Genomic DNA, 14,443 nt, shown 5'->3' on the forward strand with positions numbered 1-14,443 from the left:
AAAAGCATCGATCTTCCTTCGCTCAGCCTTCCTTACGGTCCAGCCCTCGCAGCCATATGTTACTACAGGGAACACCATTGCTTTAACTATGTGGACCTTTGTTGTCAGTGTGATGTCTCTGCTCTTAACTATTTGATCGAGATTTGTCATTGCTCTTCTCCCAAGGATTAAGCGTCTTCTGATTTCCTGACTGCAGTCAGCATCTGCAGTAATCTTTGCACCTAGGAATACAAAGTCTTTCACTGCTTCTTCATTTTCTCCCTCTATTTGCCAGTTATTATCAAGCTGGTTGCCATAATCTTGGTTTTTTTGAGGTTTAGCTGCAAGCCAGCTTTTGCACTTTCTTCACCTTCATCGTAAGGCTCCTCAGTTCCTCTTCGCTTTCAGCCATCAAAGTGGTATCACCTGCATATCTGAGATTGTTAATGTTTCTTCCAGAGATTTTAACTCCACCCTTGGACTCCTCAAGCCCAGCATGTCGCATGATGTGTTCTGCGTACAAGTTGAATAGGTAGGGTGAGAGGATACAGCCCTGCCGTACTCCTTTCCCAATCTTAAACCAGTCTGTTGTTCCGTGGTCTGTTCTTACTGTTGCTACTTGGTCGTTATACAGATTCTTCAGCAGGCAGACAAGATGACTTGGTATCCCCATACCACTAAGAACTTGCCAGAATTTGTTATGGTCCACACAGTCAAAGGCTTTAGAATAGTCGATAAAACAGAAATAGATGTTTTTCTGAAACTCCCTGGCTTTTCCCATTATCCAGCGGATATTGGCAATTTGGTCCCTAGTTCCTCTGCCTTTTCTAAACCCAGCTTGTACATCTGGCAATTCTCGCTCCATGAACTGCTGAAGTCTACCTTGCAGGATCTTGAGCATTACCTTACTGGCATGTGAAATGAGTGCCACTGTTCAATAGTTTGAACATTCTTTAGTGTGTCCCTTTTTTGGTATGGGGATATAAGTTGATTTTTTCCAATCTGATGGCCATTCTTGTGTTTTCCAAATTTGCTGGCATATAGCATGCATTACCTTGACAGCATCATCTCGCAAGATTTTGAACAGTTCAGCTGGGATGCCGTCTTCTCCTGCTGCCTTGTTATTAGCAATGCTTCCTAAGGCCCACTCAACCTCACTCTTCAGGATGTCTGGCTGACCACTTCTGAAAAACCTTGCCAAGAAAACTGCAGGGGCTTGTCCAGGCAGTCTCCAAGAATCGGACACGATTGAACGGATTAAAAAAAGAATATATCCAGCCCGGTTGGCATTGCAGCGTGCTCCAATTTCAGTTTCTCAGTCTTGTCTTGTAGGCAAGGTTTCACTTTTCCAACATTATGCCAAAGTGGTTCTTGCCACTGTCAACATGTATCTTAGTAAATTATAGTATTTCTCATTTATATTCTCTGAAATTATTTCTAATCAAAATGTTGAGGTTTCAATTCAAATTTCATTTTTAAAAATGCTTGAATAGTTTGGTATACTTCCTGCCAATACTTTCTTTACAAGACCACCTCATAGGGTAAGATGTTCCTTCCCAATTATGGCATTTCCAGCGTTTGTTATTATGTGACTTGTCCATCTTGGTAAACGCTGAAGAAGTTATATACCATCTATAAAACAGCTTTACCAATTTTCTCTCAAATTGTAGCTTGGGATGAATTTTATTGATTTTTTCCATAGCTCTTCCCATTGTTACACTGTGATTACTTCTTGGAAATTTTTCCTCCATTTTATCACAAAGTTTTGATTTACTTGGTCTCCATATCAGATTCCAAAAAGAATTCATAGATGGGTCCCTATAAAAGGTCTTGACTTTGCACAAGTTTGCTTCACATCCTGTCATCTTTCTCGAGGTCCTGCTTCTGAGGATTTTACCGTACGGTTGATTCTGCCTTTTATATCGTCCAGACATCTTTCCAATCACTGGCATCCTTAGGGCAACTTCCCACCACGGTGTCCTTCTCATGTCCTATCCCTGCCGTAGCCTCGAGCTTCACAAGCTGTTTGGAAAGGGTGACCGCGCAGGGCTGAGTTCTCGTAACTGTAATTCCAAACATCTAGCCTTCAAAAACAGTCGGAAGACCCTCTGCCTTGAGCCCTGAAATAAACTTACAAATGAGCTTGCAAATAAATGGTTTCAAAGCGCTATAGCCTTTTCCAACCTGGTGCCCTTGCAGATGATAAACTACAGTGGGTTTTTTGCTACTTATTCCACAAATATTTGAAGGATTTGTTGGCCCGACTCGTCCCCCAATCAGTCCTAGATATGTCCAATTCAGCACAATTCGGATGTGGCAGGAAATGGTCGCTGGGGTCCGGCCACAGTCTGTCGCCTCATAATTTCAGCCCGTGGTTTCTTGTCCTGGGATTGTGAAGATACACAATCACACCTTCTAGTCTTGGCCCTGAGCTTTCATTGCCAAACTTGCGTGGAATGGAACTGAGTTATCAGCCTGCAAGGATTTTCCCTACTTCTCTTTCAAGGTCCTCCTCTTGAAAATAATGGCTCCCGGGTTCCCTCTCAGCGCAACTGGGCATGGATTATGCCCATTAATTTCACGTGCAATCTTGTTTCTTGAGCAGTGCTTCTTTCTGCAGGACATACCACCCTGGGACAGTCTTCATTAATTAATTTATTTGACCTACATCCTGCTGTTTCCCCCAGAGCCCCAGGTGGGTGGTTTATGTGGGGATCTCCTCCATTTTACCCCCAGAACAATGGTGGGAAGATGAGGCTGGGCTGGGGAGGAACAGCTGGCCCTGAGGCAGCCGGTCAGCTTCCCTGCCGAGGGAGGGCACCCCAGGCCAGGCCGTGGGCTGTTCTTCTCCCTTAGAAAGGAGGGTTCCGTTTTCCTGGAAATGCACAAGGGTGGAGGACTCCTGCCAGAGGAACTAACTCAGGGCGGGGTGGGCGGCTGGCATGTCACTACCTGGGGGCCTTTGGACATGCTGGGCTTGGGGTTGAGGCCCATCATCCCCAGCCAGCCTGAGCACTGCCATCGTTCCCTGTGGCAGGAAGGCTGCAGAGGGGGTGAGCAGTCTTTCCCATCCACGTGTCCACAGGCCAGCCAACCAGCTTGCCCCTCCATGGCGGTGAGCAAGGCGCATCCCGGCCAACAGAAGAGGAGCGACGCAGGAGTTGCACCACATCTCTGGGCGCCTTCCAAAAATCCGGAGTTCACCAACCTCAAACAAAACCACCTTAGCAAACTGAAATCTGAGCTTTTCACCAGCGAAGTGCTCATGCCAGTGGGTTGGGTGAATAATGCTCTGCCTTCCCCACCCAGCAGTCCCAATAGCAGGCCGTGCGGACATAGAACCTGGGGCTGCAGGCCCGCCTGGGAAACGTTCCGGGGCTCCTAAGCCGCCTGCCCGAGGGGCTGCTTCGAAGGCCACCGCCCCCCCCCCTTTTCCTCGACAGCCTCGGCTCTTCGGGCATTTTCTGTGCCGGCACCGACGCCCGTCGCGGTCCGGCCACAGGCGAGCTCGGCCCGCACGTCAGAGGACAGAGTCCCTTCCACCTGCGCCTCGCTCGCGACCGGAGCTGCCGGCACACTCGCGAGCTCGGCTCGGCTCGAGGCCGGGAATCCCGCCGACCGGCCACCGATCCAAGAGCGGGCCCCGCGGTGAGGGGGAGCCCAGGGCCCACAGCGAGGGAAACGCGACAGCGCCCGGCCTTGCGAAGCCGTTCCCGGCGTTTTCTCGCAGGGAGGGAGGCCCGCGCAGGACCCCAGCGGACCCCCGCCCAAAGGCACAGCTGGGGCCCGCTGCTCAGGGACCGCGACCGCGACCGGGCGCGGGGGCGAGCCCAGGTCTGGGAAGCCGTCCGGGGGGCAGGTGGGCAGCCCGGGGAGCTTCTCGGGGCGCGGCTCCCCGCCCCGCAGGGCGCTCGGACCGCGGGACCGCTTCCTCTCCGGAGACCAGCCGGACCCTGCGATCGCTGGAAAGCTGCCCCTGGGGCGGGGGGCGGGAGGCGGCTGAAGTTAGCTGCTTGTTCAAGTAGGGGCTCCTCCCAGCTGCCTCCTCTGCAGGGTCTGAAGACGACGGAGTGCTCGGCCTACTCCGCGCGGGGAGGGGGCGGGGGCGGGGGCGGGGGGGCGACACACTGTGCAGCCGGGCACCGGTCCCCCCGGAGCAAAGAGGAAGCGGCGAGGAGGAGGGGTGGGGGCCCTGAAAGCCAGCAGAGGGAAGGAGCCGTGCCCCCCCCCCGCCCACTAAGGGAGGCACAAAGTCATCGGAGGGAGAAGAAGACACACTTTGGAGGGGAGAGGAGGGAGACCAGATCCCTGGCTTTGGACGGGGGGGGCGGGGGGGCCTCCTGGATTTTCGGCAGATGGACCTCGGGCTGGTTCCTCCCTCTGTCCTCCACACCTGTTAATCGTTGCCTTTGGCTCCCACCAGGTTCCCCCAACTCACAATGCGCAGGAGCTACCAGTTTTGGGCGCTGACCCTGGTGGGTCTGACCACCACCTTCCTGTATCTGAGCTTGCACAGGCTGCAGCTGGCACCCAGCACCCCTGCAACCACCACCAACGGCCGCATCACCACCCTGACCGATGGCACCTTCACCTTCCACTTCAACTGGAGTGTCTACGAAGCCCTCTTCCCCCACCTGCAGCACCACCAGTGCCGGGAGGTGATTGCCAGGGACGCCCTGTGCCGGGGGCCCTCCAGGGCCCCGCTGCTACTCCTGGCCATCAAGTCCCACCCGGCCTCTGGTGGCAGGAGGGCCACCCTGCGCCGCACCTGGGCCCGGCCGGCGGCGGTGGGGGGCTTCCGGCTGCAGCCCCTTTTTCTCCTGGCGGCAACGCACGACGACAAGCACGTGCAGCTGGTGGAGCAGGAGCGCCGCACATTTGGCGACATCCTGATGTGGGACTTTGCGGAGTCGCACCAGAACCTGTCCCTGAAGGAGCGCTGCTTCCTCCAGTGGGTGCACCAGCACTGCCAGCAAGCGGCCTACGTCTTCCAGGGTAGGTGGGCGAGGAGCTGCTAAACGGCGGGGCGGGGCGGGGGCTCTGCTCACACCTGGTGCCCGGCTGGCTAGTTGCGGGAAGGGCCTAGAGCCGCCGTCTTAGGGTTCCCCTTGGGACCAGGTGGGTTGTCTGAACCCGGAAAGGGTCAACTCAGCCACGCCATGGTGGAATGCGCTAAATGGGCTGCCTGAGCGTGTGCAGGAGAGAGAAAGCGGGAGAAGATGTGATTTCTTGGAACTCCTCTTTACACAATTCATTTCTCGTAAAAAAAGAAAAAAAACAGGCTAGAGGAGAATTTTTACCAAACAGAATGCAGATGAGTAAGGAAAGTAAATCACTGCAGCGCTAGCAAGTGTGAACGTGGATGTGAGTTAATTGAGATGGGAAGGGGTGGGCTTGGAGGAAAGGCCCGGCGGCGTTCTTAAGGGGGACTCAGGGTCAGCATTGTACCTGGTGCAGGGATGATGCCTTTAAGGCAGCTGGCTGGGGAATTCTGGGAGCTGAAGTCCACCCGTCCTCAAGCGGCCAAGGCTGAGAAACCTGCTTTAAGGAGATGCCTTTTGGGTACCTGCCTTCTCTCTCACTCTCTCAGCTGTGGGCCTTGTGGGAGGAGAGCCATGTTAGGTAGCCCGAGCTCAGGAGGAGCTCCTTTCCCCACGGAGACATTTTACCGAAAGGCAGAAGCTTTTGGGAGCCGCAGCGGCTCCCTTCACAGGCGCGCGGAGCGATCCCACAATGGCCAGTTGGCTCCTGGAAGCTGCCCTGCGTGACCGGCCTCCCTTTGTGGAGTCCTTGGTCTCTCTGGGCTCGGTGGTCGGCTCGCAGCCGTTTCAGGCAACATCTTCAGGGCGAGAAGGGAATGGGCTTTGCTCCCTGTTTATACACAGTAGCTTGCCCTGCCAGTGTTCCCTCCTTGGCAGTTCCCTGATTGGGGTCTTGTTTGCTGCTTGATTGATTGGCTGAGTTAACAGGTCCTTGATTAGGGCGTTGTGTACTGCTTGATTGTTCCTCTGGTGTTAATCTTTGCATATCTGGGTGCTGATTGCTGGCAAGGAGTGTTCTGGTCTTTTAGCTTTTTTATTGTCTCTTTTGAATGGTGTGCAACTGTGGTTCATCCCTACGTGTTTCTATTGACGGCTGATTTCTATTTGTTTATTTGTCTATTTATTTCTATGTGTCTCTATTGACGGCTGACGTGCCTGAGCGCCCGGCTTCCAGGAATTCCCTCGCGTTCTGGGATTCAGCTTGGCCGAGGACGCTCGCCGTTTCCCGGCAGAAAGTTTGGCTGGGTCTGTCCCTGTGTGGGAGGTGGAGGAGTTTCCGCCACGCCTTCCGACTGCCGGTTGGTGCCCGTGGATGCGCCCTGCCGGTCTTCGGCCCGCCTGTCCCACGCGGTGGCTGTGGCAGTCCTCGCGCTGCATGTTGCGGATGGCCCCTGTTTCCTCTTCGTGGGCTCCTGGGCCTTCCGGTTTGCTTCGGATGTTCCGGGGGGCTTTGGTTGGTTTGCGTGCTGCGGAGATGCCGTGAGGTTGCGCTGGTCTGTCGGCGGTTTCTGAGATGTTTCCGACGTCTGGCAGCGTCACCCTTCGCATAGCTTGTGCTGGCTGTGCTGTGGCAGGTTGAGGGGTCAGGCACCTTCTGATAAAGTTGGGGGGGTGCCCATGTTTGGGAAGATGCTGCACAGGCGGCCTGTTTCCTTCTTCTGGGGTTCAGGGTTGCTGCAGCGCATTTGTGCTCGTCTGAATAATGTTCTTACGCAGCTCCTGTTGTGGGAGGTTGGGCAATGGCGCACTTGGTGAGTGTGGATTGATTTCCAGTAGACTTGTGTTTCCAGTTTGCTAGTAGCCTGGCAACTGAAGGTCATGCAACTTGTATGCTGAGAGATCAACCATCAGTGGTTGCTCTTCATCAGAGAGGAGAGGTATCCTGTGAGAATCAAGGGCTGTTCTTATATTTTCAATATTTGCATTTCAAACTATTTGGATGAACAGAGCGAAGGAACTTTGAATCATATAAAATTGGGTGGGGCAGTTCATACGCTAGAAGACTAATAGTTTTCAAGCTGCCTTGGTAGGTTGAAGAAATGGGCTGAACTATGAAAATTAATAGTGGTAAGGTTTTCTCTTAGGAACATCCACTGCCCAGGTGGAGAATATTTGGCTCAGAAATGGTGCTTGCATCAACAGAAGTAGAATTCTAAGCACAGAGATATTGTTCCGCTTCCTTTTGCTTTGGTTAGATTGACGGAGTGCTGTCAAGTTGGTGTTGACTTTTAGCAACCACATAGATATATTTTCTCCAGGAACATCTGTCCCTACCCTGGTCTTTCAGCTCTTCCAACAGCACATCCTCAGTTGCTGTAGCTGAGTCCATCCATCGTGCTGCTGGTCATCCTCTTCTCCCCTTTCCTTCCGCCTTTCCCAGCTTTAGAGCCTTTTCCAGAGAGCTGGGTCTGCGCATCATGTGTCCAAAGTAGAATCATCTGAGCCTGGTCGCTGGTGCCTCGAGGGAGAACTCTGGGTTGCTTTGTTCGATGAGCCATCGGTCCGTTTCCTTGGCTGTCCCCGGTATCCTCAGGAGCCTTCTCCAACACCGAAGTTCAAAAGCGTCTATGCTCTTCCTCCCCTGCTTCTTCAGAGTCCAGCTTTTGCTTCCAAAGAGGGTCCCAGGGAAGACCATGGCTTGCACGATTCTGGTCTTTGTAGATACAGACACATGCAAACATCTGAATGTCTCTGCCAAGGCCTTCATGGCTGCTCTACCAAAGAGCTCGTTGTCGGCGTATTTCTTGGCTGCTGGTTCCTCTACTGCCGATGGTTGATCCTGAAAGGCAGAAGCTCCCCACCACTTTGATATCTTCACTGCCACTTCTAAGGCTGGTTGTTCTACCTGTTGTCATTAATTTAGTCTTGTTTATATTTAATCTTATTACTATTTTTCCACTTGCAACTTGACCTTCATTACTAAAGCCTGGAGATCCTTAGCATTTTCAGCAGAGGAGTATCATCAGCCTAGCGCTGGTTATTGATGTTTCTTCCTCCAACCGTAAAACCACGCCCCATGGGCTGCACAGAGGCATCCCAAGAACGCAGGTGCCAGGTGGCAGGAAGGCCACCAGGGCCATGGCATGATTCCCTCCATGCTTCAAAAGAGTGAGCAACCCGCAAGTAAGGGGCAAGCCTTCCCCAGAGCAGGCATCGGTGCCAGTGCACAAAAGGAGCTGCAGCTGTGCACCCTCAGCCAGGAGGGGACTTGCACAATGCTGCTGTGTCTTGGTTGCTGGAAGCAGCATAGGCATCCGGCCCGGTGCTCCATGCACCTGACTACGGTTGTGCCCCCAAAGTCCGTCTCTTCCCTTGGTAGCCAAGCCTTCCATAGGGTCTCTGACCATGGACCTTTGGACCCCAGAGCACCTAGACTAACCAGACTAAACAAACAACCAGGACTATTACTTCACATACAGGGAAATCTAAAAATGCTCCACGGAGGGAGGGCTGGCCTCATTTATTTGTTCCTGTACTCATTGCACTTACAGCCCACCTGTCTAGGTACTGGGAAGTGGGGGAAGCAGTTACTGGGGGCATCTGCTGGGGGGGGTCAAGAAAGTCAAGATGGTGGATGCACCTGGCAATGAAAGAGTGCCCTTTTCAACTTGCAGCCCCTGTAAAAAGGGGGCGGGCTCCCCTCTTGACTTTTTGACCCTGCCACCAAGCCGGTCTGGGCTCTGGGGTCTGAAAGCCCCAACTGGATGCCAGTCCTTTGTGAAGCGGTGGTGGTTATCCCAACAGCTGGGAAAGGGTCAGGTGAACCCATCGGAAGACCGTTGCAGCGTTCCACGGAAGTAAACGCCACATTGCCTTTTAGGGGACGACGACCTTTTTGTGAACCCCTGGGTCCTGACTGAGTATCTCCGCCGGACGCCCAACGCCTCCCACTTCATACACGGCAACATCCAGGTCCACTCAGTGGTCATGCGGAAGGGCAAGTACGCCGTCTCGCAGGACTTCTACCCGATGAACCACTACCCCAACTTTGCCTCCGGAGGAGGGTTCATCATGTCAAGGCCGGTGCTGGCCGCCCTCTACCAGGCCTCCCTGGAGCTGCCTGTCTTCCCCCTTGACGACGTTTACCTGAGCTTCCTGTCACTGGCAGCCCGGGTCCCCCACCGGCACGATGGGATCTTCCGCGTCTGGGGCATCCCTGAGGATGTCCTCTCGGCATACCAGGAGTCTGTGACCATCCACGGGCTCTCCCTGGAGAGGATCGAGCAGGTGTGGAAGGAGCTGGAGAGCCTCCAGCAGGATGCCAGGACCCCCTCCTGAGGCCTGCAGACGGACCGTGCCCTGCCCCACCGGCCCCCACCGGCCTCCACCAGCAAGCGGATGCCCAGGCCCTCTGGGGCCTCTTGGGCCGAGAAGCATCTCAACTGGAGGGCTGGTCCACTCCCAGCGGGGATCTGAGTGGGAGGTGCCGTGGGGAGAGCCGGGCAGGACTGGCGACTGCCGGCTCGTGTCCTCTGGCGCTCAGGCTCAGCTGGGGGAAACACACCCCACAAAAATTAGAAGAGGCATTGTTTTAGTGGCAAAGGGAACATAAAAATTCAATTTTGGGCAATGCGGGTTTTTCTTTGTGCGGACCCTCTCCCTCTCTCTCTCCCTCCATCCTCAGACACTGCCTTTCTGGTTTGGGAAGGGACCACGAGGCTGATCAGGCTGCCATCTTTAGCCTTTGCTGGGAACCATCCTCTGCTCAGGGCAGCAAGGAGCACGTTGAACAGGGCAGCTCAGCTCTCCACACCTGAGGGGGGTATTTTGGTGGGGCAAGCCCCCGCCTCTCCCTGCAGCCCTGGACCAGCTGCCACGCAAGGGTGCATCTGGACCTCCAAGGCTCTGCTTTGCAGCATTGGACCCCTTCCCATGATGGGCGCCAGAAAGCGCCAACAGCTTCAGGAGATGCTGTGCATTGGCGAGGGAGGGCAAGGGCCTGGGGGGGAATGGGGACAAACTTCACCTGCCTCTTCCACTCAGCGCCCCCCCCCCCACTAAGAGGGGCTCCTGGCAACTGGGGGTGACCCTAGAAGCAGCAAGTGTCCAGAGGACCTTGTACAGCCTGGGGCACCCGGATCTGGGTGGCCCCAATCCAGAGGGCCTGCAGCAGGCAGCTCTGGCAGAGGTGGGCTTTGGCAGCCTCCAACTCTCCAGCCACGTTGAGAGCTGCCTCCCCTCTTGCCGGTGCCCTCCCAGGGGCCAGGTATGTTGGCAGATTGCTGGGAAAGCCTTTAGCCCAGGAGAGATCAGAAAAGTCACACACCAGGCATTTCTATAAAAATAATTTTATTTACAGAAAGCAAAACATCTTTAAAGGCTTCTGCATTCTTGCAGGCCCTCAGTGAGAGCTGCTTAACTCAACTCTACATGCCTACACAGAAAGGAAACAGAAACTAAAACAAGTCCTAGGCAAGTTTTCCCCCCCAGGTGCAAAAATCAACATCTGAAAAGGGGACAGTTGAATTCAACCTCTGCACCTGGCCAAAATGATTAGTTACCATAGTAACCTTAATCTGTAGTAGAAAACATTAACAAGGTATCCCTGGAATGGAGCCCCCCAGGCCCCGGGAGGTTGAAACAAGGCTGTCTGCCTTCTCCAGGGGCCTTTCCTTTTCACCCCTGCCCCCTCCCTGCAGAATACAGTCCTGGTCCACTCAGTGATCCAGTGGGGGGTGGTGTCTGTGCACAAATTGTTGCATAAACAGATCTCAAGTGGGCTTGGCAAATGCCTTTCACACATACAATTGATCCCACCACTCCCTGCTGTTTTATTGGCAGCACCACTGCAAACTTCAGGGCCGATGAGGATGAGAGTGTGGCCCCTGCCTTCCCCCAGCCATGGGGCTGCTCCCCCAGCGTGGCCCCCCAAGAACAGCCCCACAGCGGTGGGAATCCAGCCCTGCCTGGTGGACACAGGCGTGGCCAAGCTCTGGGGACACCTTTCTACCAGGGCCCCCCTCGGAGGAGGGGTCTGGTCCCTCGGCCAGAGGACCCTCTCCTGAAGCTGAGCCAAGAAGAACGAGCGAGGCAGAGCCAGGTTGGGGGGCTGTTGGCACTTTCTGCGGCATCGCCCGAGTTGCTCTGGGGTGCCGGGCTTTGGTGTCCACAGCCCTCCGTGGGGCGGGGCCAGACCCCTGGCCTGGCAGGCTCAGCCAAGGCTACAACTGGGGGGGGCAAGCGAGGCAAGTGCCCCGGGCGCCGTGCTGGGGAGGTGCCAAAATGAGTGCTGGGGGGTGCCAAAATGGGCGTGGAATTCATGTTTGCCGCGGGTGACACAGACCCTAGTTGCGGCCCTGGGCTAGGCCTGTCTCAAAGGGGGCCCTCTGGTCGCCCTGCACCTCCCCTCTCCTCCTCCCATGGGGGTGTGCTGGCAGACAGACGATGGAGCCGCCTGCTTGGCGAGGCTGGGCTACCAGCCAGCGCCTGCCTGCGGCCATCTTTGTTGGGGGCGAGGGCTCTCCCAGGGAAACCCTTCACAAAGATGGCTTCCCGGAGGTGCTTCAGAAGGCAGCTGCCTAGGAAGTGGGTTGCGCTGTGTCCAGTTTGGGGCCCGGCTGGCCTTCCTGCTTTCCCCGGGTGAAGGGAATGGGCCCACTGGCCACGGGGCCCAAGGGCCTGCGACCTCCAAGCCACCCGCCTCCCTTGCAAACGAAGCCTGCTCAGTGCCTGCAGCACGGGGCCTCTGGATCCAAGGCAGGGGCGGCCCCCAGTTGCGTGCTTGCAAGGGGGCCCACGGCACGGTCCCCGCCCCCCAGCCCAGCCCACTGCAAAGGAGGGTTGGGGGGCTCTGGCAGGGAGCAGGCCGGCTCCCCTTTTGCAGAAGAACCATTTCCTTTGCTCCTTCAGGGAAAGAAACTGCATCTGTGAGGCGCTCTTGTCTTTATGTACAAAGGCCCGGAAAGAAATCCATTCCTTCCGCAAAGCGTCTGGGGCCTGACGGTTTCCCATGGCACCTGCAGTTGGTAACCATGGTGTTCAGCACAGCGATAAATCAGTTATCATAATAGAAGGGTGTTTTTGTGGTCTCTTGAATCTAACAAGTACAACGGTCCCATGTGTGTTTAAGGGGGAAAAAACCCAGCTTTGGATTTGGCAGTTGGGAGTTGATTGAGTTTGGCCACAGGGGGTTGGCCTTTGCATAACTGAGCAATACCTCAGATGTATTCTTTTCTTATAGTTGAGTTTTATTTTAGCACACTTCTTTGGAAATTACTGTACCCCATCCCAGAGTGTTTGCTTTGGAGCAGGATATAAATACTGCAAAATGAAAAAACAAATAAATCACCTTTCTAGCATTGCTCAGCTAATCATTGGAATTGTCACTTTTATAAATGATGCTTTCTCCACCCAGTAACCACAGCAGGTTGATGCATAAACGTTTTGCAAGTTTCTCCTTCATCTGTGTTCAGAATGGAACCAACTCAAACCCATATTCATTTGTACAGCCTAACCTTTGTGCACAGAAATGTGTTGCCAGGGTTGGGTCTGTGCTAGTTAATATGCAGGGTGTTGATAGCAGGGCCACAGGTCTGCCAACTGTTTGTTTGAGGGGGGTGCGCCTTGGCCCCCCCAGGCCACCATAGCCGCTATGTCATCGGCACTGTGACTGCCTGCCAGTCTCTGAAATGTTGTGGCCGAGGTGCCTCTAGGTGCTGAGTCCCCGAAGGGTGGAGCTTGGCGTGCAATTTCTTATTCTTTAGCTAGCCAGCCTTGCCTGGAACATGTCAGGAAAGGGTCTCAGCTCCCCTTCAGCATCCGCAGTAACTCCCTTGGGCAAATTCTGCTTTCTTTCCTAGGTTCACCTATCCCCTTAAGTCGAAGTGGTACTACCTGGGGATAGCCGTTGCCCTGCTGATCATCTACTCCGTCAGGAAAACAGAAATTTCCCAACAAACACCCAGCACCACCCTGACCGATGGCACCTTCACCTTCCACTTCAACTGGAGTGTCTACGAAGCCCTCTTCCCCCACCTGCAGCACCACCAGTGCCGGGAGGTGATTGCCAGGGACGCCCTGTGCCGGGGGCCCTCCAGGGCCCCGCTGCTGCTCCTGGCCATCAAGTCCCACCCGGCCTCTGGTGGCAGGAGGGCCACCCTGCGCCGCACCTGGGCCCGGCCGGCGGCGGTGGGGGGCTTCCGGCTGCAGCCCCTTTTTCTCCTGGCGGCAACGCACAACGACAAGCACGTGCAGCTGGTGGAGCAGGAGCGCCGCACATTTGGCGACATCCTGATGTGGGACTTTGCGGAGTCGCACCAGAACCTGTCCCTGAAGGAATGCTGCTTCCTCCAGTGGGTGCACCAGCACTGTCAGCAAGCGGCCTACGTCTTCCAAGGTAAGCCTCCCCAGGGCAGGACACCCACAGGGAGGGTGTGTTTCTACCTGCCAGGAGTACAGCAACAGCCCCAGCTTTGGACACCGAAGGTGAACCTTTTGTGCCTTTCACTATTTTTCCCCATAATGCTTGCCCGAATAGGGGCTGGGGGGGGGGGCAGAGGCCAGGACCGCAGAACCAGCTTGCTTCTTTGCACATGCTCTGTAGCGAATCCAGAGCTTTGTCATCACAACAGCATTTGCAGCCCCTGCCAAGTTGTGTTGCCTTGCAGGAGACGACAGGGTTTTTGTGAATCCCGCAGCCCTGACTGCGTTCCTCCAGCAGACGCCCAACGCCTCCCAATTCATCCATGGCAACATCCAGTACCATCCTGTCGTGAAGAGGATCGGGCAGGACGCCATCCCTCTCCTCCTCTTCCCCTCGGCCCACTACCCCCACTTTGCCTCGGAAGGGGTCTTTGTCATGCCCGGCTCTGCCCTGCCCGCCCTCTACCAGGCCTCCGTCCGGCTGCCCACCTTCCCCCTCCACGATGCCTACTGGGGCTTCTTGGCTTTGGCTGCTGAGCTCCCCCACCAGCACAACGGACACTTCCGGGCCTGGGAGCCGGCGCAGGACCACCTCACCATCTACCGGCAGTCCCTGGCCATCCAAGGGGTCTCCCCAGAGAGGATGGAGGAAGTGTGGCAGGAGCTGAGGGCCTCCGCAGAGGGCTGGCCTGCATGAAAGTGGCAGGGGGTCACACCCCACCGACACGCCTTTCTTGACCCAGAAAGCTTTGGCTTCCGTCTTTGAACCCGGGAAAGGCGCCCCTCGATGAGAATGGCAGCCGTTGCCATTTGGTTCTTTCTCAACAGAGCTTCAACCTCTTGGAAAGGCTAACGGCCACCGAGCCTCGGGTTTTTCAAAGCCTGTTCAAGCGCTTCACCGTACTGTTATTAAAAAGTCTCCCAGGCAAGTGTGTGTGCGTGTGAGTGTGTGCGCCCATGCATGCGTGTACATGCGGGCCTCCAGACCCATGCAAATGACGAAAATGCCCAGATGCTCTGATGTGCGCCTGCCCCCAGGAAGGGGGAAGGGTGCAATTCTC

At 55.4% G+C, this 14,443-nt stretch overlaps 1 protein-coding gene across 1 annotated transcript; it reads left to right on the plus strand.

Moving 5' to 3' along the window:
* The first annotated feature begins 3,088 nt into the window (after positions 1–3,088).
* On the plus strand, positions 3,089–14,229 carry LOC134497263 (uncharacterized). The gene is made up of 5 exons (XM_063302931.1): positions 3,089–3,250; positions 3,334–4,000; positions 4,221–4,974; positions 12,821–13,356; positions 13,628–14,229. The coding sequence occupies exons 1-5, from the start codon at positions 3,089–3,091 to the stop codon at positions 14,077–14,079; spliced, it is 2,571 nt and encodes an 856-aa protein (XP_063159001.1). The 3' UTR covers positions 14,080–14,229.
* The last annotated feature ends 214 nt before the right edge of the window (positions 14,230–14,443 follow it).

This window comes from Candoia aspera, chromosome 4 (genome assembly GCF_035149785.1).
Source record: "Candoia aspera isolate rCanAsp1 chromosome 4, rCanAsp1.hap2, whole genome shotgun sequence".
NCBI classification, from domain to species: domain Eukaryota; kingdom Metazoa; phylum Chordata; class Lepidosauria; order Squamata; family Boidae; genus Candoia; species Candoia aspera.